Source organism: Liolophura sinensis, chromosome 1, assembly GCF_032854445.1.
Source record: "Liolophura sinensis isolate JHLJ2023 chromosome 1, CUHK_Ljap_v2, whole genome shotgun sequence".
NCBI classification, from domain to species: domain Eukaryota; kingdom Metazoa; phylum Mollusca; class Polyplacophora; order Chitonida; family Chitonidae; genus Liolophura; species Liolophura sinensis.
This window is the reverse complement of record NC_088295.1, coordinates 34,975,621-35,001,297: the sequence shown is the minus strand read 5'-3', so window position 1 is coordinate 35,001,297 and position 25,677 is coordinate 34,975,621. Positions and strand designations below refer to the sequence as shown.

At 37.5% G+C, this 25,677-nt stretch overlaps 1 protein-coding gene across 4 annotated transcripts; it reads right to left on the bottom strand.

The window, feature by feature from the left end:
* Positions 1-574: 574 nt before the first annotated feature.
* Positions 575-25,661, bottom strand: LOC135478629 (bifunctional 3'-phosphoadenosine 5'-phosphosulfate synthase-like). 4 transcript variants are annotated; one of them, XM_064758639.1, is made up of 13 exons: positions 25,574-25,661; positions 7,873-7,987; positions 7,102-7,337; positions 6,449-6,587; positions 5,965-6,083; positions 5,018-5,131; positions 4,462-4,573; positions 3,945-4,150; positions 3,617-3,748; positions 3,217-3,346; positions 2,608-2,750; positions 2,134-2,259; positions 575-1,724 (listed from the first exon to the last, which is right to left on the bottom strand). In XM_064758639.1, exons 1-13 carry the CDS (start codon positions 25,607-25,609, stop codon positions 1,488-1,490), a joined length of 1,845 nt encoding a protein of 614 aa, XP_064614709.1. In that variant the 5' UTR covers positions 25,610-25,661; the 3' UTR covers positions 575-1,487. The 4 variants fall into 4 exon arrangements, with proteins under 4 accessions (XP_064614709.1, XP_064614707.1, XP_064614711.1 ...); XM_064758637.1 differs by lacking the exon at positions 25,574-25,661 and adding an exon at positions 15,956-16,079; XM_064758641.1 differs by lacking the exon at positions 25,574-25,661 and adding an exon at positions 14,338-14,524.
* Between the last annotated feature and the right edge of the window lie 16 nt (positions 25,662-25,677).

The window sequence follows — 25,677 nt, the reverse complement described above, 5'->3', positions numbered from 1 at the left end:
ATGTTGTGTTTCTTGCAGGACTTTGCACAAACTAGGAGAGGATATGTGAAAAAATTTGCTCCTGTATTATCGCACCAGTAAATTTGATTTATTTATTTGGTATTTGTTTTACGCTGTAAAAATATGTAACTTATATGACAAGCCCACGACTTTCCTATCTTTCCATGACTATGAACGGAGAGGACTGAGCTGGACTTGAACTCCCAGAGATTGCACTGGAGTAAGTGAGTGCTTGGGGTTTAACATCGTACTCAACAATTTTTCAGTCATATGACGACAAAGGAGTCCAGCGTGTATGTAACGTGCCTCCTTGTTGCAGGACGGATTTCCACCGCTCTTTTATCTAGTGCTGCTTCACTGAGACAACTTACCAAAGGCAAGTAGGCCGCCCCGCCCGAACCATTATACTGATACGGGTCAACCAGTCGTTGCATAGAGGCTCCTAGGTTATTATGCGGCGCTAGCACACTAAGCACTAGGCCACAGAGACATCGACCAGCTGTAATAATGTGCTGCATATTTTTAGGAAAACACTGCAGACCATCATTTAACGCAGCTTCCACACTTACAGGTTTTGATACTGGTGTAGCTTTTTAGGCTACAGAATGCACTGTTGATGGTACACAATCATATTACAAACACGAACTGCAACACTATTAGCCAACTGACAGCTTGGACCACTAAAGATCAGTAAGTTAAGGAATGAGACATCTGAACACCATTGTTATCATGCACCAGATAAAGAAGATTTATTGTTCCCATCATTTCTTGGTTTCTACCAAGTTTGTTTCTGGGTCCATAACATGATAAAGATCTGTATAACAACACAGGAAAATGAAAATTTGTGAGCAGTAATGTGTGGTCCCAGCTCAATGAAGATGACCCACCCTATGACTTGCTAATGCACTGGTTACCTCCCAAAATACATGAAGTGGACACTGACAATATTGACAAATATCCATTGAACTGATCAATAAGATGAATTAAAATTGTCAAAAGTTTCCCTCTGATAATAAAGAAATCAGATCAAGAGCCGGTAAAACTTCCCAACAGGAAATTAATGTTTTCATGCATGATTTGCGTACATGAGAAAGTTACGAACAGCATTTTAAAAATGACATGGTAAACTATTTTTAGACTTTTTTTTTAGTAACTTCGCACAACCAGTTTTAAGTCTTTTCAGTTAAATTTCTTACACTAGCTCATAAAAGGATCAAAATTCATGAATACATACAACTTATAATACTTTTTTTTTTCACCACTTCAGCAGTTTTAAAAGCATCACATCTATCACAGGTTTAAGAATTACTAACAAGAAATAGCGGTATTTTGATGGACCCAAACTATTTACCCTCATGAATATATTAACCACAACTTAGACACCTCAAGTAATCTAGTAACAAGATTTCCCATATATAGGTTAAGCTGTCAACCCTGTAAGTAAATAGGATTAGCTGTTATGGATTTATACATACATAGATATCTATCTAATCTTTGCTCTGATAGAACTCCTGCATGATTTTCCAAGCTTTAGGAGCCATGAAGCCATCTGGAGGCGTTGTGCCTTCTCTGGCCATTTTGCGCATTTTGGTTCCCGAGATGAAGATGAAGTCGTCTTTCTTTTCCGGATCAAAGAAGTCCATGGCTTTTTTCTTCTGGTTGTACGCGGCTACTCTAAAGGGGACAATTTCTAGCTGAGTGAGACCTGGGGCCATTGTGAGCACCTGAAGAAAAGAGACCGATTATTAGTGCCCTTACTCTGTGTATCATAAACATACTGGGTGCTAAACCATCAAATCACAACTGAAAACATTCTGCTTCTCATAAATGTCTCCACTTACCAAAGCAGTTTCTAATGTTTCATGAAGCAAGAGGAATGCTTTTACTAAATCATGTAGAATTGTACTGAGCCAGAAATTTTCCCCACATTTATGTCACCAACATTTGCAGTTCATATAACACAATGGTCATATAAATAGTATCTTACATCATTTTCACAGAGATGCAAGAAGGAATTGGGCGCCATAAAGACAAATCTTTAATTACATTCATGCTCTGTCAATTTTATCCCTTGCAGTCTTTACAATGATAATCAAAGTCAGATTCACATTACGAAACAATGCTGTTAATTACCTTGGCGCCATGTGAAGCCTCAAACAGATCTTTCCCACCATCTGGATGTGGCATCCCTGCTGGGTCACGACCAACTATATAGAAATTTGCACCTGTGGACATTCTAGCTTTGGCATGCCACTGCACCTGAAGAAAGAGAGAAAATTTAAGAAATTAATGTCTGACCGGTGTATATTCCTCCATCCATTCATAAGATAATGTTTGACCTACTGTACAACAGATATTAAATCCTCTAGCCCAAATAAGCTTTAGAATTGTGGAACAAACTGCTTAAAATAAGATTTCAACTGAATGTAGACTGGAGCCAAGAATGTAAGTTACATTGTGCTGCTGCATCACTTTTTCTTATTTTTATTGTCTCACTTTTTTTCTTTCAACCTTTTGTTAAACAGAAACCATATAATCTCTTTTTCAAACTCTATTCTATGTTTTGAGAGCAACATGGAGAATTCTTAACATAATGCGTTGTGTTACCTCTGTGGGTCCTGCGTACATCATGGGGGAGGGGAATATAGCTAGCACTGTGCTCTCTGGGTCTAACACACCCTCATCCAGGATAGCCTTGTGCTGCCTCATTCTCACAGCTAATGGGACATCATCATCTTTTGTCCACCCACCTGAAATTAGCAACAGAACACATTAAGTCACACTTGTAACAGGCTGATGATAAAAAACAAAATATACCAATCTGATTGTGATAGTATGTTGTGTGCCATAAAATGACATGGGAAGATTTTCAGCTTCCTGTCAAAGTACAGATATATTTGGATGGTTAAGATATCATGGATACATGGATCATAGAATGGGGATTGACAAAACATCTTCTATACTTGGTTAACTCTTCAAAGAGAATCCACTTAACAAAAACACCTTTATTGTGAATGACATTTTCAGGGTTAAGGTCCCACACAGGCACGAGAATTTTAAAATATGCACTCCAGAAATAAGACCTGCACAGGTTTCTGAACTAAAGTAACCCTAATTCATGAATGGTAAAGGCTCTCTTTTCATATTGAAAAACAGCTTTAATGTCCATGATGTATGATTATGTACAAAGTGTAATCATCTAGGCAATGTGCTTACCCAGAGGATGCAACAACAACACTGGTTTGCTGAAGCCCCTTTCTAGTAGCCTTCTCTTTGTGTCCTGCATCAGCAAGGCGTGGCCATTGTGAATTGGATTACGCAGCTGGAACGCAAACACTCCATCTGCCTGTTTAAAAATGGAAAAAATGGTATACAAATTAGATCTACTGAACTGCTGATGTAACAAATCATTCCTCTTGTTATATTTCAAATCTTTCACAAAACATGGAAGAAGTTCCAGTACATGCTGTAAACACAACACAACACGCTATGTTAAAAGACAGAACAAAATGGATTTCATCTGTAATACATTGTATTCATAATGTAATTCACAATGTAATACATTGTATTCACTATGTATTGAAAAACCTTTTGGAAAGCCCATAACCAGACCTACCCCAATCTGCCGGAATTTCAGGCGTAGTTCCTTTGGAGTGTAGCGATATTCATCCAAGCCGTCACCCCAAGTGATTCGCTCAATGACCTCCAGGTCACCTCCGACCAACCAATCACCACTCTCGTATACCATCTGTGAAACAAAGATGAATTGTTCCACATATCAACATGTGTAATCGTCACAGAGACAATATAAATGAAAACGGAGAACACAACATGAAGTACAAGCACATTGTTCAAGGCCACAAATTACAGCCACCTCTACATCAAGAAGATTCTAAAACTTGTTCAATCATGTCACTTTAATCTACTTCACACGGCATTCTCACCTTGACGTACGGATGGCCCTTGTTACTGGTCCCAAACTGACGACAGCATCTCTCCTCTTTACGATGCTCGTAGAACTCTGGACTTCGCATGATGGCCACACATTTTCCCTCATAACGGAGCGTGAAGGCTGCACAGTCGTGGAGCTTCTCCTTGTCCTCAGTGCTGCATGACAGGACAATCGGGATTGACTGATTGCTCACTCCACCTGGCGGCATGAGAAGTAATTGTAGACACTTGTACAGTTTGGTCATTTTGAAAGGTTTAAATCAGAAAAGAATGGCATGCACTTAGACTATTTATCAGCAAATAATAGCCATAATCATTCATTCGTTTAAAAAAAGGAGCACAGAAATTTTTCTAAAATATTTACGGAAATTAGCCCCCACTGACACAGAATATGACCAGGTACAGAGAATTATGAGAATTCTTTTAATTTGCAAAAGTGAACTTCAAATAATGATTTCTTCAGAGTTTGACATACACCATTTAGGACATATTTCAAGTGTAAAGACATACCATCAAGGAGACATCCAAAGTGCTGACACTGCAGGTACTCCCTCTCCCTCATAAAACCAGTGAGGGGTGTTGCCCATCCCTCACCCAGAACCTGCAGCCACTGCATGTCCAGCTGCAACAACATCAATACAGTTTAGGCTGATAGTGGGTTCAATTATAAATGTGAAGTAAAGACATCTCCACAGACATTTTAACTGCTTTTTTCTTTCTTTACTTTGCACTTATAAATAATTTTTCATTTTTTTAAACTTAAATTCAAAATCAACTTCAAGGACAGTTCATTTAGTCTAATTTAACCAACACTTACATGTAGCTACAGACTTTTCCAGTACAGGCCATATTTTTTTTTATTCAATACCAAATAGTGTTTCTTCCAGCAAATGACATGGATTTTACACAATATGACAAGTTAACTTCACTATGACAGATGACAACAAATTTACAATGTGGAATAAATATTGTGTTAACATGGCACAGAGCTTTTCAAACTTGACATGACAAAAATATAGCTACATCAGCAGCAGCATTTTTTACTTGCTAGTCTAGGATTTGTTACCTTTGTGATGTTGAGGGCTGGCAGAGCCTCTGCCTCAGCCTTGGCAGCCTCCACTCTGTTCTCTGGTACCATCAACTCACGAACATTGTTTTTCACTGCAGAAGGCAAGATTTCCTGAAAATATCACACACACAAAACTAACATACAATTATTTCATATTTTTTTTTGACAGAGAACAACACTGGCTGGGATACAAAGTCTAAGATTCATGACAAGAGAGCATTTCAATTAGTTTATTTATGTGGTTTAATGCTCTGTAAAATGGTTCAAACTATACTTACAAGAAAAAACACAGGAAGTGGCACAATTTTCAATGCGCACTCTGCGCAGTTGAAAGTGCAAAGGCTGCCATTTCCTTATGTTTTGAAGCCTCTCTTAAGTGTATCCCAGGTTAACGTCTAAAACCCCAATATTGATTTTGAATGTCGTTTGACTCCAGATGAACTAAGGTAAACGGCACCCCCTCCTCCAGGCCCTCTAATATTGATCTCAGTTGTCTCTAACAGTTGGCCAATAATGATTGAGGAGTCTCTGGCGCCTCAACCAGACAGCTTTCCAATTCAACCAAATTACCAATTGATCTCTCAACTTAAACTCCAATTTGGCACAAAGCATTCCCCAAACTTATACAGCGGCACATGTAATTTGACAAGTTTTCCAAATAATGCTCAGTCGAGAGACCAAGTCCGTCCTGTGATAAGTGAGGCATGTGGGCCAGTCAGTTTTCGCTTCAGGCCACATTGCCCAACAAAGGAAATAAATCAGATTGACAGTCCCTAATAATAATAGCGAATCAAATCCCATCACATACAGGTAGGATATCGGACCCATTACTGGCACTGAATTCATGAATGCACAAAACCTAAACAGCAAGTTTCCCTGGTAGGTTCCAAAATAAATAAAAATGATGTTAAATTTGAAATTTAAAACAAATTGATCAAACTGACCTTGTCAACAAGGAGCTTGACTATCTCCTGCACGCATTCATCCACACTCAGGTCACCTGCCTTCAGGGTCACATCTGGGTTCTCTGGGGCCTCATAGCTGGAATCCACTCCAGTGAAACCTGGCAATATACAGCAGGTCATCATACAGCTGTACACTTCATATGTATATGTGGGAAATAAACAATGACCAAAAAGCTTATAAACTTGTAATGTCTGTAGATTTTGAAAAATCAAACTATGTTACACACAAAGGATGCACCATTTTGCCTTCTCAATATTCTCATTTTCAGTTTTTCAATATTCCTCTGATTTTTCCTTACAAAAAGCGTTTCCCTAAATAGATTTGCTTTCTATACCTTGTAGAGACAACAAAACCCAACCAAAACTCAATATTCAAGTTTGAGGGCTAACAAAATGTTAGCAAAGGCAAGAGTACAAGTAGAAACTGAGGTCCCATCCACCCCAATGCCTTTGTCCTACATACCTTTGATCTCTCCAGCCCTGGCTTTCTTGTACAGTCCCTTAACATCCCTGGCCTCACAGACATTGAGCGGTGTGTTCACATAACATTCCACAAAAGGCAGGTTACTTTCAGCATGTAACTTGCGGGCATTTTCTCTGTCCTATATCCAGATGACCAAAAAAGAGATTTTAGTACCATGAAGATGTGAATCTGTTCTATGTGTAATAACAAAAGCAAACTGATGATCATGTTTTGATAATAGAATGTTATAATACAATGATAATACACATTGAGTTAAAAAGTAAATTATTCTCAGCTTGTTTTTATTATTTGCTAGAGCTAATTTTGATCAACACATTCTTTTTCTTCTACTGAATGTGGTTAGAAGAATCTTAATCTGAAGTACATATTACCCTAAACAATGTCTTGGATAGAATTTCAATTTGTCCCTGTGGTATTCCAGATTTGTTTTATATCATGTCTTTATGTATGGGAAACTCTACTGCAGGGGGACATCATTAAAAATATGTAAAATTTCTGTAAAATCCTTATCTCTTTTATTAGACAAAATAAAAATAAAAAAAGACATTCCAACCACCTAACCCTATCATGGTTGGGTTACCCTCAACAAGGAATTTTTTACTGATGGCCTGACATCCTATCAGCTGACCCACCTTGGAGAAGGGACTAATGAAACTGGTGATACAAATGATGCCTCCATCAGCGAAGAGCTTGGCCACCTCAGAGATACGGCGGATGTTCTCCTCACGATCCTCCTGGGTGAAGCCGAGGTTTTTGTTCAGCCCCGTCCTGACGTTATCTCCGTCCAGACTGTAGGCAGGGACGCCCTGACCAACCAAATACTCCTCCAGAGCAAAAGAGATGGTGGTCTTGCCAGCACCAGACAATCCTATCATATGGAATGGTCAATATTATGATCTTTCTACCACAAGTATATACCCCAAATCATCAACAAATTTGTTTACTGTCTCCTGGTATTAAACATTTTCTTGATAAAGATTTGGCTGCAATACTGTTTAACTGGCGTTAAGCCATAATCATTCAATCGTTTATTCAACACATTAAACCAGTAAAGTATAACTTTAGATGCAATTGAAAACATAATTCATACAACCTTGAAGAACAAATTGCATTGTTCAGTAATGGGCATGTAATAACTTAACAGAAGTTATGAAACAGCATGTTCAGATCAGTTAACATTCCACTATAATTATGCCAAAACACATTCATTATGCCTGTGGTTGTTGAGGTTTAACTGTGTAATTTACATCAGTTACAAGAACACATCTATAGCTGAGAAATGTTACAGTAAAACACCTGTAAACCAAATAAACGGGATTTAAGCAAAAACAAGGCAAAATGATAAAATTCCTAACATAAATCTTTCTTAACATAACGAGAATGTGTGTGCGATGAGCACATACCTGTGAGCCAGATGGTGCACCCACGGAAGCCTCCCTTCTGGCCGAGAGCTTTACCACGCTTGTCTCTGGATACATGGTGACTTTGGAACACCACATTTGTCGCTCTCTGTACCCCCTGTAACATTATAAAATTACAACATAAATTATAACACTTAAAACAATTCAGAAGCACTTCAGGGCAGACATGATCAGAGAGAAAAAAAATAAACTGTACATGAACATACATTGGTACATGCAAGTCCAGGTTAACGGTTCTGTGAAATACCTGTACATGTAATTATGTGCAAACACACACACGTAGTTTATACACCTTTATAGATTTAGCAACAAAACATCCTTACAGAATGAAGAAAACAGACTTTACTGTTGTCACTAGTACAATAGGTAACGCTGATTTTTGAAACACTTTTTACAGATGCATGTACATGTCCACATTTTTTTAATTAATGTAATGATTTTGCGTGAAATCACAAAAGTATAAGTAAAAATCCTGTCAACTATCTCTGTAGGTTCAGTGGATGCAGTGCTACATTCTGATCCCCTCCCCCACCCCCTCCTTATCAACAACACAGATCAAAGATCATCGTAAGAAAATGGAAACCATACACCTACAAATCGTCCTACTTGGTCTCACTTTTGACATTTATGTCCTGTTTTATATCGGTCATAAAGAAGGACATAAAGGTTAGGGCTTGTTAATACCAGCACGTATAAAGGTCAAACTGATGTAATATGTCCTATTAAGCTTTTCTATCCTGTTATCACTGTCATGATGTGGTTTTATGTTAACAGTTATCCGTGTGGGTGAAGACAACACCACATGTACACATCAGGATGTACACAGGGTATTGTTATATCAGTCTGGTACTCTGTTCACCCAGACAGCATACTACAACCACCAGGTCAGCCTTTTTAGTCAATGATCTGTGCATACAAAAAAACACTCAGCTGAATTGTACTTAGTCATGTGTGGCCCAGTTTTTAACCGTCCACCAATATGTAAAGCTGAGTCCATATTAAGTACATTTTACAAAGTAAACAATCTCATATTTCTACAGCTGGTCAACCCAAAGCATACAGACCTACAGAATGTAAAAACAATGGTTTCACACATAACAGTACGTCACTTTCTTTAAGGATGTTGCTGAAGGAATACTGTAAATCTTCAATCTTTTCCACCACTAAAGCACTTTTTTCAGTGGAATTCATGCACACAATTATGAAGAAAATGACGATTAAAATATATGTTTTAGTGTTACTAAAGATGCCAGCTTCATAAAACTTCAATTATTTTTCTACACTCAGTATTTCTCTCAGAATGTTTCAAAATATTGGTTGCACAGATCCACTCATGCATAAAATAGCTCCTGTCGGTGGCCTACCAAGACAATGTGGTTGGAAACCTGTAGAGTTTACACACAAGCTAACTTGTCCTCGCACACAAACCACACCTATCACTGAACTGAACCAGCAGACCAGTTCCATTCACATATTCCACACAAGCACCGTACGTGTGTAAGAACCTGCTTGTGCATCAAATGTTAAATTAGCACATAACATCACGACATCTTTAGACATACGCTCACATATTAGTTACACTATGCTGACGCTACACAAACTCAGCAGAGGACAGTCCTAACCCCATAATAGAGCTACACGAACTCGCTATAACACCGTCATACGCCATGCCAGGGACTTCACAAGACATACATCAACGCTTGTACTCTGAAGGTTATCATAGATGGATAACTCAATGATTCATGTTACTTTTGCATCACTATTCATGTAGTGTAATTAGGTATACATTCGTATACATGTACATACAGGTCTATACAACTACAACATTAATTTCTTTTCCTGATGGTACTTCAAAGCGGTCACTAATTTCTGTTGTTGCAAACTTATTTTCTTCTCAAACTTATGCCAATCCTATTTTCAGGATTGTCTACCACAGGTAACACGTTCATTTTCACCACAACTTCCCACACTAGCTGAACAGACTACAGTGTGGAGCACTGGCAAATTAAGGGTTAATGGACTTGAACATGCAGTTCATGTACTATTGTGCATGACCAACATTCAATGTCTTCACAAAATGTGGCCTTCAGAAAATGACCCCTCAGTGGTCCCTTGGGCGCTTATTAAAATAAAGCAAATCAGATGTCCCAGATACTGATCCTGCTGCTCGCCTGTGCCAGCTTGTCTTCCAAATAGTTCAGATCAAAGCAAACTTGTTAGCTGCAACAATATGATTACTCAGGGCACAACTATGCAGATGAGTGATGATTATACCTTAGTGTTATTTATATACAATATATAAACTTCCTTCATGCATACAAGCAGTTCTGTCATACCAGATCAAGCTCTCTCTAATATACTAACCACTAATTTCCTTCCATGCTGGGTCCACTTTCACTAAAGTCAACGCTTTCTTGAGACTTTGTTTTTGTCAATAACATTGTGTGGGCTACAGTTTGGCATCCTACATGTATGTTTCGAATTTATTTAAAGGAAATGATAGGACAATTGATTTATGCGTACAAATTTGTCCTTCTGTTATAGATGTAGCTATACTACATATACATGCACTGAAGGCATCTACGTGTAGATGGTCTGTAAAGTCAATGTAAAGACATACATAATCTGTAAAGTCAATGTTTTTTTTTTTTTTTTTTTTTTTTTTTGATTGGTGTTTTACGCCGTACTCAAGAATATTTCACTTATACGACGGCGGCCAGCATTATGGTGGGTGGAAACCGGGCAGAGCCCGGGGGAAACCCACGACCATCCGCAGGTTGCTGGCAGACCTTCTCACGTACGGCCGCCAGCATGAGCTGGACTTGAACTCACAGTGACCGCATTTGTGAGAGACTCCTGGGTCATTACGCTGCGCTAGCGCTTTAACCGACTGAGCCACGGAGGCCCCGTAAAGTCAATGTAAAGACAAACACAATCTGTAAAGTCAATATAAAGGCATAAATAATCTGTAAAGTCAATGTAAAGATATACATAATCTGTAAAGTCAACGTAAAGACACACACAATCCGTAAAGTCGATGTAAAGACATACACAATCTGTAAAGTCGATGTAAAGACATACACAAGCAATGACCAGTACATATGGTCTCTGAGCAAACTGTGCCAACCAAACAGAAGGAAAGTATTCTGCTACACAAACAGCCTGATTAAAGTACTGACAAATAATAATGCATAAAACATAAGATTCTAGATCTGTACCTGGAGATTTGTCAATCAATATTACAGGTATATGCATAATATGAAGTAGATAAAGATTTCCATAGATGGTAAAAATCAAGCAAATAAAAAAAATCAATTAGCACAATATGCTACAAGTACTCTAGGTTAAAAGCAAAATGGCTCCAAAAAGCCACTCAGTTTCTTTTCTCCAATAATCACACGAGGAATAAGACCAAGGAAAAGATCCTTGATCAGTAGTGAACATGGACTTCATTAAACGTCACCACATGATTTAGACAAACTTTCATGTCATGTATGTCAAGGTTAAAGATCATACAAGAATACTAACCCAATGGCTTTAAGCTTATTCACTTAATGGAAATCATTTTTTTATGATAACCCAGAGGATTGACCTAATTCAAAGGTTGACCTTGCACAGGTAAAATGATGGAAGTTTACTCATGTCCGAGCCAAAGGTCAGTGATGATTTCCAGGGTCACTGACTTGAAGTATAAGCTGATCTGTGCAGACAATATACTTTAAACAACAGCTGAGACGCAAGAGTTGATATTTAGCAGATTTGAAGCAACTCAGGCAATTTGAAGTTCACACGGTCAACTTCACCATCTACATATAGATATACAGGCATCTACCAACTGCACCTGTGCATACAATTTACCCATTCAAGTCTAGGAAATTTCAAATTTATGATTATCACACGCGCTTTTGTGTAATATAGAAGGAAATTAAGCTTACACAAAATACATACAAGTTGTTGAACAGCTATATAAATGTCTTAGTGTTATCAGTTGTACTTGTACAGTTAAGTCTATGAAATCTCTCAGAGGAACAGAAACCAGTTTGAACATGGAGCAGGAATATTTATGCACATGCACATACATATATGTGTCATGTCGTATTACTGCATATAAATAATTTAGGCTTATTAGTTATTGACCAAGGTATGAATGCCTAGCATTTAAAAGGATTTTTCACATGCACATGGAGTTTGTGTACACTACATTTAGATTCAAAAGCAAACATAATGTATCTCATACATTTATAAAGTAGATCTATGCTGAATACTTTCAATCATATTCCATACAGGTGAATTAAACAGCTGCTCTGCAGCCAGTAACACTATAACTATACTCCGGTACAACTGTACTTTGGAAATTGCTTTGAGAATGGCCTATACCACTACAACTGCTAGAAAGGGCATACTGTTTTAAATAATTTGACACTGACAAACTAAAATTTGGGTAAGAATAAGTTTTCACAGCTGTGGGTTAAAATAACTGCTGTGTTTGAACTGCATGTAGTCTAATCTTTATATTCAACGACAAAGTTCATCTGACCTTACAGTAGTTGTACACATACAGTCTTGGAAGATGGCAAATAATAAAACATATGGCTCTTAGTCTACAGGAGGTTAAAAACTGACTCAGAAAGTTGATTCAATTTGATCAACAACCTGCCACAACACACCATCTGTTCATCACATGTAGATGCTGTGGTTTTCACACAGCCTACAAGTAAGTAAATGTACAAACCTTTCCTCTGTTGCCCACACCAAATATGTCCATTTCTTCAGCTCAACACTCTGCTCACACTAAACTCTGGCTTCTGTAGGTCTGTAAGTTGATATAAAATTGCTCTCTTTTCTTTTTGGCTGGTACCTTCTACGGCAGAGCTAGGCTATCTCTATGACATACAGTTCCTATACAATCTTTGGACCAGTACCACTAACGCCTTCTAGCAATCTGTGTGTACACCTCAATGTAATCGAGGAGACTTACTATTCAAACTGGGGCAGTGAAAACTTATACAGTACATGTGCATTCATGGACGTATGTCCTCTTAAATGCTCAATGTAGATGTGGGCAGAGAAAAGCAAGGACACCAGCCTTTATAGAAATAACAATGACAAGTATGTCACTGGTCTGAGCATGTGACTACTGCAATAACTGGGCTTTTCAAAAGTGGGTGGGGCAGCCCAGCAGGACGTAGAATGACATGTCAATCTATGGAACATTACTTGACCAGATCATTGCACAAGGGCATGTTCCAACAGGTAGCTGCTTCTGCCATACAGCATAATCACTGGGAATTAATGCACCACAGGTGTCAGACTTGGCCAATAAAGCACTATACTGCCTAATTAGCTCCCACCGTTCCCCCTAACACACAGACGTTTACCCAATCCCCAATGTACATGTATTTCATGTGATACCCATTGTGTACATAAAATAAAAAATCCTTTTTTTTTGGCACATACTAAAATATTTCCATGTTCATATGCACTGATATTCACGATTCTCAACTGACTCAAATAAATGCACTTTAAAAGAGAATAATGATTTTGGGGGGAAAATAATTTCCTATACACTAAGGTTCTAAGGCGACTTATCCACTAAAACTATTTCCTGTGGAGCTATTAGATAAAATGTGCACATACTACCATTCAAAACTATCAGCTTTGGGATTATAGAAAGCAGACTAGTCTTTCAAAGTATAACCCGCTACATACACAACTATGATAAGATCACGATAGCCAACATTAATCTCAAAAACAGAGAACAGGTACTACATTTATCAGATAAACAGTTAATATTATATACAGGTAGCAGCTGTGTCAGTATGACTGAGAGCACAAAATGCCCAAAAACTTTTTAAATACCCCAAAGCTATCTATACTTATGCAATGTCATAAAAGTAATACTCCACTCAAGCTGATCTTTAAAACTCAAAAGTTCAAAGTGTGAGTCTGGCTGTAAAATTGCCAAACGTGGCACTAAACCATAATCATTCATTCAAAGGCTCAGAGAATTGTCATAAAATGAGTTTTGAGATTTTCCAAGGATTGACAAATGATTAATGATACATCTGATTTATCAAACCTGAGTTTTAACTGTGGAATTATGCTCTGATGTTTTTAAAAACTTTCTCTCCCATACACATCTGACATGCTTTCTGTTATGCCAAAAAATACCCAATTTATAAAATACTTTTTTTTTCTTTTGGCTTAGATCAGAACAAACATGTTTTTCTTTCTCATAAAAATGCTGAAGAACTCTTGATCCTTTTAGGGAGCTCACCAAATTCAGTATTAAATACTCTCTTACATGCTACACAATATATCGGGTAATGGAAATCAGCATCACTACTGTCTCATAAAAGACAAGTGACAAAACCAAATATTTACATGATCTACAAAATTTTTAATTTCCCTACCTTGTAGGCTATTGTCAAACTCAAAAATACTTACTTGAAATCCAAACATGTTATCTCTAGATGTGTGGATCTTGGACAGCTATGTTTAACACTGAGCAGGCTGTGACTGACAAGAAATAATCTTACTAGCTGTGACTGACGATGAATAATATTATAGGTTCTCTGGACAGGGTTATCTTTCTACACTGCTGATGAATGCAATCCGGTAGGACATCAGCCAAGAGGCTCCGTTCTTAGCGACCACAGGTAGTATTATTGCAGTTAGATATGAACGATAACACCTATATAGCGCTTATTTAAAAAATTAGACCAATAGGAAGACAGCTGATGTGGCAGTGCACAAGTACATGGATAGGTATCTTATGTACATGTAGCTAGCTCTAATCAATATGTTCACTTTAACATGTGTCACCTCAAAATATCAATAATTTTCAATATGAGGATTGACCGTGTGATAATAGGGCAGCATGCCTTTGGAGCTGGGGTGGGGCAGCCAGGACTACGGGGAGAGGATGAATAGGAGCTGGGCAGGAGGCGTAGTCTACCATAAGTATGTGTCATATTTTGTTATGACAGATGCAACAGCAGTCCTTTCCCTCAGGGTCTCTCCCCATTAACTACTGTTTTACCACATCATCTGTGCATATTGGAAGAAAAACAAAAGTTATTGATCTACTGTCAGCTGGCTAACCCAGATCATCTTTCCATAAACACAGACAAATATGTTAAGAATATGATGTGCATGAGCTTAAAATGTTTTTTTCAACACCTGGCCAAATATTTTTACCTTACAAGAAAAACACAAACAAGAGCACAAGGACAAGAAACTGGACATTTTTAAAGCTTCAAACCAGGTTATCATGTACAGTAAAAATAACATGCAATTTTTAATAGGCAAAAAACACTCCGGGTAATTTGGCCGGCAAACTATAAAATACCGTTTAAATACAATTCTTTCTTCATGTGAAATGAATGCACCTAGTGTTGTCCATGTGCTACATTGAAATTGTGAAATGTACCTGAATAATGAACTTCATTATGTGGTATGTCTTCATACTTACTACAGATTAAGCTGATAATAATAAACTTTTATAACAATCTAGAACTTGTTTTACGACAATTGAACTAGACACACATTCTACATATCACAAAATGAACAACCTCTGCATGTACTGTAAAAGTTGACATTGTCATGACACTACATATGTATATCGACGTTATATCCATGTTTTAGCATAGATGTATCTAACAGCATAGCCCAGCCACCAGAATATATCTCAATATGAAAGCTACACTAAGGAAAAAAATTAACAATGCTCGGAGAAGAGAGCTAAATGGATAGATGGCCATGTAAGCTGTATATCAAGCAACCTACAAACTTATTTTGATTTGTCTTAATGATTTTATTGATTTGTAATGTTCATCTGAAATTTCTCTATTATGACGACTGTCAGGTTAATGAGAGGGTAGATGAAACCTGGATTATCTGAAGTAAACCCTTGTCCTTAGGTTACCTGGCAAACCTCCTGACGTCAGGCCAGACCTGAACCATCTAATTGATTTTTAAGAATTAACACCTGTATTGTACTGTTAACTGTTGGTCGACTTAGAAATGGCATACATACATGTAACATTCCAGATGAAAGACTTACCACATTCCTCAGAGCTTGAGTGAGTTCTGATGCCATCATTCATGAAACAATTCTGTCTTCAGAACAAACTCTTTGGAGTCACAGATAACTTCACAATTCTTACAACGAATCCTGGAGTTTCACAGTTCAGCTGTTAAGACTTGTAGAAGTTGTAGAAGTGTCTCCCTTAGAGATATGAATAAAACTAAATCCAGAAAAAAAACACTATCACAATTTTTGAAGACAGAAGTGCAATGTTACAAAATTTTAGAAATGACTCCTAGGAGCAGGACTAGGAGGGTGCAAGAAGTCAACTTGAAACTGCAATTAATGTCCATACACAGTACACTGCGGCTGGAGGACAAATGCAACCAGTACCCCAAGGACGATTCTGAACATCCAATAGTTGGCTGGATGGGGCGTGTTTTGGACAGAGAGCTCGCACGTATCGCGGTCGTGAACACAAGCTCCTGACTGTACCTCATCAAAGGGTTATTGCTCAACTATACTGGCCAATATCTGCAGACATGCTTGGTTTTGGAGTCTGATCTGGGAGAAGGACAGAGAAGGTGGAGTAAGCACGCTTTCATTCCAACGATAACACACTGTAATGGCAAATTGATCTGGTAGTTAATCTACTGCTATTAACGAGTGTGATTTCAATAAAGCCTCTCGTCTTTGATAGGTGGCTAAGATTTCTCAACATAAAAAAAAGATGGCTAAAGGGTAAAACCGTGTTTCTAGGTCAACAACATGGTGATATAGAAGGTTCTCGGTCAAACTTCTTAGATGGAATATATTTGAAATTCAGATGGGTAGTGTACCAGAATATATTTTTCAAACCACACAGAAATTGTAGAACCAAATTTAGAAAAAAATCCTCTCATTTGCACAGAAAATCCATCAGATTAAATTAACATCAGCCTCCATATCTGCATGTACATGTATGTATATTAAAAAAAATGTTATGCTTTATCTGGCAAATTGGAACTTTACACCGGTGAGAGTGCAAAGCATGAGTCTGCAAGAAATCTTACACACTAGACTCACATTTGAACTCTAGTTTCTACAGAGGACATGTATATATGCAAGTAGGCCCATGCACTTTGTACAGCAGACAAGCAAGTAATATCAATACTATATCAATACTAAGTACACAAGACAGGCTGATCTACCAGCAAAACAAGACTGTCTTTCTGTTTTTTAAAACAGCTATACATTAGCAGTATTTCTTGAAGATGTCTGTATGTTAGCAAGCACGCTTATTCTTTAATCTTTCTTTTACTTGAGAAGTAGTACACTGTACATGTTAAAATTTCACCACGGCTGAATTGTAAAAGACAGTATTTCATCAATCTATAAAACACAATATAGCACCAAGGCATAATGCCTAAAATGTTCGTGATTTTTAAATATTAGATAGCAGAGGAAATACACTTAATTTTGATGTTTTGCTCTGCGGGCACACAGGACATATTGGTCAACACTATAGTGGCTTGCACAGTTTTCATCAACAACTGTCTAGAAGGAATCTCTGGTGATGGCCGAGTTTACACAGACAGCATGTCCAACGCCATGGCACTCCTGAAATTAGGGGATGTACCGCTTCAAGCGGCCATCGGAACATGCCAATAACACCCGACCCTTCGTATGCTGTGTGCCTAAAGGACGGCTCAATACTGACACTCATCAGCAAGTCAATCAGGCTTGTAATGAGGGATAAGGCAGAATCAGCAATTCCAAGATTACAATCAGTGACAAAACTTCCACAGCAAATTTTCTTTTCCATTGTATTAGGGGTAAACATGCCCCCTGTTTGTGTGTGTAGCTCCAGGAACCTAATGAAGTAAATGATATCTCTACATACACATTAAATGTAGTGTATGTCAAATTTATTTGAAATTAAGAGTGGTGAAGTTGGGACACAACATCACACGAGGCCTAGTTGTGCCCAGCCAATCATTATAAACCCATGACACCTGAAAATTAATTTTTTATATTTTGATAAAATGATATTGTATATTTGAATGTTTTTATGTTGAAAGTTTTTGCTATAGGCTGTTAGCTATATGATGCTGTGTCTTGATATGTGACCTTGGAAAGTTGACTGAACTGGTCTGGATTAGGACATCACCCTGCTGGGTTCAGATTGGAATGCCTTACAACAAAGTGTTTCTTTTTTGATGATCTGGCATCTGGATAGCTAGAATCCTACCCTAGATGAACATGCAGGCCTCTGTGGTTAGCATGTCAGTGGGGCACAGTGTCCCATAATGCTGACCGCTGTCATATAAGTGCAATATTCTTGAGTACGGCACAAAACACCAATCAAATAAAAAAAAACTACATGTACATCATCTTGAAAGCAAAAACCAGGGTATACCCAGGCTGTAAGACTATGCAACCAGCCCTGGCAGTGTTTGTCAGAAGCCCTTCAATTAATATCATGAATATACTGAAGTACAGAGAAACATACAGTTAGTTCCAGAGGTGAAACACTTTATTTCACCACAACACTAAATTAGCAGGTCAAACATGCTGTTTGAAACGTACACATTTACATTTACCATTGATAAATATACCACATTACACATACATTCATTCATTCCCATTGCCCAGGAAATCCTGTCAAAATGTGATAATGCCTTAAATATTGTAGAATAAATATGACCATGTACATTTTGCTACCAAACTAAAAAAAAAGGTCAGAGTAAAACTGGTAATCTGGTTACGATGACAACTGGGAAAAAGCATGATAAAACTGTGACTTCTGTACCTACATGCACCTTATCCACCAGTCCACACATTAAAACTGCATAATTAGTAAAAGTGAAGTTGCATGTAATCCAGACACAAGGTCATGACTATGTGTATTTACATACATGTAGTAGACAAGTTCAGTGGCTGGCAAGTCCCTCACAAGTGTGACAATGTTTATATAATATTGTGAGGCTAATTCCTATTTCCAGTATGTCCTGACATTTTAAAGTGGAAGGTATGATGGTCAGGATATCCAAGATGTCAACACTACAGCCACCATCCTACAATACATACAATCTCGCAAATCTGTCCTTACAATCCTCTTCCTGACCCTAAACTACTGAAATAAGGATTTTATTTGTTGAAAAGTGTGAAAGATACATACTGTTACTAGGATCAGGTGTAACAGATTGATAGATGCATGGACACATGTGGAGCATTTCCATGTCCTGTAAACACTTCATGGTGGAGGACAAAAATTGCAATTTGATAATTAGATGATGGAAGAAACGGACCAAGTTCACGGCATGACACATCGTCATTTCAGTATCATGTACGCAGCACAAATTACACTGCTTAAATATAAAACAGCCGGCGATGCGCATGTAGCCTGGACACAGATACAGATAGACAGGCAACACTGTGATATCATAATTAGAACCTGCTTAAAGTCAGGAGTATTAAAAAACCTATGCGGGAGTACAGAGGCAGAACCATGTGGAGAGAGCAATAGCTGCCATGGCTGTAGACAGAAGCCTGATCACATGGAAGTTATGGAAAGACAAAACTGTACATTAATACAATTTAACCTATAAACACAACACCTTTTGCTTTGTCTGTTTGATCATATGTTTTCCAGGCCTTCAAACTTTGTTTTTGAGCAGCTGTGTGATTACCACACCACTAGCAAAAGACCCGGGGCCAATCGTTTAAAACTGTATTAAAGTTAAACCAGGCTTAAATCTTATTAGTAGTCTCATTTTAAAACAAAGCAGTACCAATACACTTTTGAACAACTGTGCCCAGAAATCTAAGAGCACACTTGAATTCAATCCCCTCAGACTTTTGCTTTATTCAGGTGTATCCATGTACTGTACGCAACCATGATTAAGTAGGACACATTCATGTGTCTATATACCCAAGGCCAGGTCTGCCCTCCTTTTTCCAATTCCATGGTACATGTACACTTGATGTCATTTGAAACAGACCACGACGGTCTGTCTGATGTATTATGGTGTAATTTGCAAGGTTATATCCATAGTCTTTATTTTGAGGGTAAAAAAAAATGGTCAAACGACAATAAATAAAAAAATTGCTTTCATTGACAGCAAATAATACACTGATTTCAAATGGGGAAAGAGTGCAAAATTTACTTACAACAGAAATACTAAAAAGGAAATTAATTTCAATGTTCATTTTGTATAAATGGAAACTTGATGTCAATTCATAAAATTATATTTGATGGAAACACACCATCACAGTGAACATGAGATCTAAGCAAGATAGAGACATGTTAACTAGGAAGGATTACAATCCTTGTTGTGGTGACAGATGGCAATAAGTTTCACTGTGCTACATAAATATGTCTCTTGTTCATTCCAACGTTTGCACCCTTAATTCGTCTCTTTCCAATTTAAAAGTATATGCATGTGTACAGATTGACAGTGTAAGCTAAATGATCTGAGTAATAAGATTGTGGAAAGGTCTTTCCCTGGTAGGCAGTAAAAGTACACAGTCCTTCAAACATATCACACTGCTACAGCACTGCAAATTCAAGGTGGTATTGTTTTGAGTACGAATTATGGGTCCAATATTATCTAAAGTGTTCAAAATAATGGGTGTATACCTGTTTCATGTACTTTATTATCCGCATGCACAATACATAAATGGGGAGTGGTTTGTCAGCAATATGTGTGTTACAAATACACACTGACCGTGGACTTCATTATTAATCATCGTGCTTGTTAATTTGATTATAGTCGGGTGACCACATGTTGCATAGCACGGTCCTAAACTCCGTGGGTGACCACTGCGGAATTCAAACTGCCATCCATTAATTCAAGTGACTTTTAGGTTTTACTTTAAGAATTAAATATTAATGATCAAATTTGACATTTTCCAGATGGTTAAACATTTTCAAGAATGTAATGACAGACAATGTGTTAATTGGTTTCATGATTTTCTTATTTGTAACTTAAAATATCAGTGCATGTCAAATATACATAGTTGTTACAAAATCAAGAAGACAATTTTGTTTTCTTTAGCTCAAGCCCTGGTCTTATGTAGGTATTCTTAGGCGTTGGTTAAGACCTATTGTGTTTGTCAGTAGGATTGCTTGCCTTCCTGCATATACTGTCAATTGGTAAATCTAATCAACAATTTCTCAATTTGTCTCCAAAAAAAATAAATAAAGGCACAAGCATATGGGTGAATGATTGTTATCCTCTATAATGCAGTACATTAGGTTACAGGTAAGGACCACTGCTGATGCCAGGCTGTTTTAAGCTGGTGATGATCTATCCATCCATTGCACTGCAAGCCCGCGTTTAGACCTGGCATTATTATTAAAAGAACTTGAAACCTGTAATGTTTTATGCATACATTTGCAGAAATACTATATCATAATATGATTTTCTTTTTAAATATTTTAACCAACAAATGAGGATTCCATGCATTAACTGTAACATAGTACAAGTGATCCTACTTTAACATTATGCTCTTGCACTACTCCTAAACCTTATGATGGCCAAAACACTAGAGGCTGACAAGAACTAGACTTTTGTCTCTGAAAATAACTTCTCATTGCTGACAGAGTTAGCTCCCTTTCCACTTTTGTGACATTTAAAGCATGGCTCTGTTATACATTAACAAGTGGCAGTCCTACTAGGAATACAGTCATATTTTTAAGATGTATTTTTCTACAAGAGGAATTCTGCTGATGACTTCACCCTCTCCAAAAATAATTCAAAATGTTAACCAGTTAAGACAAAGGTTAGAAATATCTGACTTATTTGTGTCTGAACATTTTTGAAATATTAACACTACATCTGGATACAAAATTCTTAAAATTTGCATTTGCAGGGAAGAGTAAAAAATTCTCGTGAAATCCTATACTTAAGCAAGAGGTTTCTATCTTCAGTATGAAGAAATCTAATCTAAGTTTAAGTTGCAAGCTTATTTTGCACAAACTGCATTAGTTAGATATAGATACTGATTTGACCAGTGTATAGCCCGTACTCAAGAATATTTCTCTTTCGTCAGAAGGGAGAGAACCCAGTTTAAGAAACAATGCCTCCTTGTACACAACAAATTATAAAATTGTAACAGCACATAATAATTTACACTTGGCTTAGGAATACTTGACATCTATTTAAAAGATGCAGCAAGACAACTGCCTGACAGATCAAGTGCTACATCCTCATGAACATATTTTTTCTGATAAATCAATATGTACCGCAAATTATGCACCAAGACTTTGTATGAAGTCATGTATAGGTCATATGTAAGTAACGTCATTCAGGTTTTGAAATTTCATGTGTATTTGAGGCTTTTCTTGACATGTTGCGGCACAAAATCACGTGACAAGGACAAACAGATCGAGACAGCGGTTGCAGTAGGGTAGAATGTGCTTTTTTGTCAATTTGTGATATTGCCATGGACTATTTTTGGTCAAACCAACCTCAAACAAATTTGCTGATTTGTAGAAACAATCATTTGACATTGACTGCATTTATGCTTTAACGCACACTCAACACATTTGGGGCTGTTTAATATGCACCGTAACTCTTGCAACTGCCTTGCTTGAAATGAGAGTTACCTCACACTATAGTCCATCTAGAGAGACTCAGTGTGATATTTTAAAGTTTCTGACATTCATCGAAACACTGAGTCCATCGCTGCCTCTCAACAACCATGGCTGGGATTTCAAACTTCAATCTCCTTCCCACTAATGGCTATGTATCTCACCTCTCCTACTCATTTATAAATAATTTTCCACTGGAATCTCAAATAGTATCCTCTTAATTTACTCTTCTCACTAATGAAATTCATAAACTCACTGCCTTATGCTCACATCAAATGCCAGAACTACGGCATTGCCGAGTGCCTCCCCATCATCAGCAATCTTGAATTTCTGGTCTTGAAATCCTCTTAAATACTATTATATTTCCATTGCTGTCTAAAAGCACAACTTCAGTATTCTTAATTCAACTCGTAAAGGCATAAAAAAAAGCTTGTATTTTTAGTGCAGGTAAGTTTGGGTGCTGTGAGGGAGGACCTCATTGAGATCGGCTCCATTTAATTGGGAGTTCTGAAATGGGATTAGTAAGACTAAAGTGCTGTTAACATGTTCATTTCCACACGCCTTTTGATGTCATTCCCCCCGCCCCCCACCCACCATCACATACTATTACTGATTTTTCATTGGTTAGAAATGAATGGGGAGATGTTCAACTTACATACAAAAGTCATATCTTTGTTTATAATGAAAAGCTCTGGATTCAAATAAGACAACGTATTTGGTCCATAATTGGATGCTTATACCACTAGACTCGTATTGTTGTGACAAGTTTAAAACAGATAAACATGGTAAGAGTTAAATGCACATGTGCATGTGTCACTGAAAGGGTCTCCATATTCGGCCAGCCTCATTCTGGGAAGCATGAATGAATAGGGCTGTATTGAATTACTTTTCTTGATGTCACTCTGCTGTTTAAAGACACGTATTGTCTAACAGCCAACTTGTCTTAAGTCATATCGTTTAATACCTTACGTCGAATCGTCTATAGTCTAAGTCAGGTCGCCTAACAACATATGTATTGGATATTTTGGATTACTGGTTCCATTTTATCCGCATTTGTTTGCATTGCGATCTTGTGTTTCATATTTTACTGCTCAGGCTATTATACATTACACACTGTTTTTATTTCCAATAAAATACAATTATACCAATATATATATCTCTTTTAAGCCACATACACTTTGGTTCCTAGAGCATATTTTAATTTCAGCCCCAAAAATATATATTTTCACACAAATGGGTTTCTTTCGAAACAAGAGAATCTGAAACAAATGGCATAGAAATTATAAGCAATACTTGGACAAATGATATGAATGAGTGTGTGTCAATGTATACTAGCTATCTTTTGTCCGAGCCCATTAAAGCAATATCCACAGAAAGAGAAGAGTTTCTTTTGTTTTATTTCACTATGCCCAAGATATTATCGGTAACAATCTGAAACAAGTTATACGGATTTATTAGAATGTAACATGATCTTCAATTGGTTAGGGCATCAGTGAGAAATGACACTTGGAAGATTAGAATGAGCTGTAATACCTGGTACTGGTGCCGAATTAAAGCTGATTAAAAGGAAATTGGAAGGTAATCTCAAGGTATACCCAGCTGAAAAGGTATGCCCGACTGCCCTTCCTGCCAACTGATTTTGTGTGTCCAACCTTTGAGCAGTTGCAAGAAAGAAATGCAACACCACCAGAACAGATAGCTTTATTCAATTATGTCCTAGCCATCCGCATGGAAAACAGTGTGTGGACAATCAGAGACTGGAGTGCATTCCATTTGGATCACCAGTTGAAGATATTTTGAGTTATGAAGAAATTATTCAGACGGCATCATAACTGCAGAGCAAGTGCCGACACGTCTGAAGAGTCCCCTGTAGTAAATAATAAACTGTTATCAGGGTGTATTTATCATGTAAGTCGATCTTCATTGTTTGTATACAATTTGTTCAAGAAAGATACATGTATGAAAATATTTCTGGTGCATAACATAAATCACCAATATATGATCAGTATCATTTGTATTAAATATATTTATTTGTTTGATTGGGGTTTCATGCCACAATCAAGAATATTTCATTTATACTGGAGGACTTTCCCACTTACTGCCAGAGAGGAAGCCAGCATGAGCTGGACTTGAGCTCAAAGTGATCGCGTTGATGACAGGCTAACCAACTGAGCCACGGAGGCCCCTTGCATTAAATATATGTTATCATGGTGTATTTTTGATTTATTTATTTATTTGATTGGTGTTTTATGTCGTACTCAAGAATATTTCACTTATACCACAACAACCAGTATGAAGGAGGAGTATAAAGGGGGGAGGAAACTGGGCAGAGCCCAGGGAAAACCCACGACCATCCGCAGGTTGCTGGCAGACCTTCCCACTTACGGCCAGAGAGGAAGCCAGCATGAGCTGAACTTGAACTCATAGTGACCGCATTGGTCAGAGGCTTCTGGGTCATGACACTGCGCTAGTGCGCTAACCGACTGAGCCACGGAGGCCTCGGTGTCTATTTTTGAAGAAAGAGAAATTTATATATACATTAGTATGAAAATACTTTGGTTGCTGGAATTAAAATGTACTATAGCCTTAGGAACCAAAGTGTATGTGGCTTACAACAGAGATATATATTTGTAAAACCAGTAATCCAAAAATATCCAATAAATAGCCTATATTGTTAGGCGACTTGACTTAGACCGTAGACGATTAGACCTAAAGTATTAGACGATTTGACTCAGACGAGTTGGTTGTTAGACGATATGACTTGTATTCTTCCACTCTGCCTATGGAAGGTCCATATTTCGCTAAATCAAACTACAGTCGTTTTGTATAAACTACACAGAACGGTTTAGTTTAAAATTCCCAAGCGTTATTGTCGTAGACGAATTGCAATTATTATTTATGTTGGAGCTAACGAAAGTCTAGTGAATGTCTCAAGTTGCTGAAAGTCACATGTTGAAGCAGATTTGCCTGGCGAAGAGTTGCGGAACATCGCCGCGAAACTTGAATTTAAAAAAAATAAAAAGAATTAGCACATTACTTAGTAATAGACATTTTTGATTTCATCCAATAAAACTTACATGCCCCGAAGAACGTCTTTTGTCTGACTCTTGCATGTCGTTCAAATCTTCACTTCTGAATGAATTCACACCCGGTCGCCGAGCCAAATGCGTGAAAATCATGC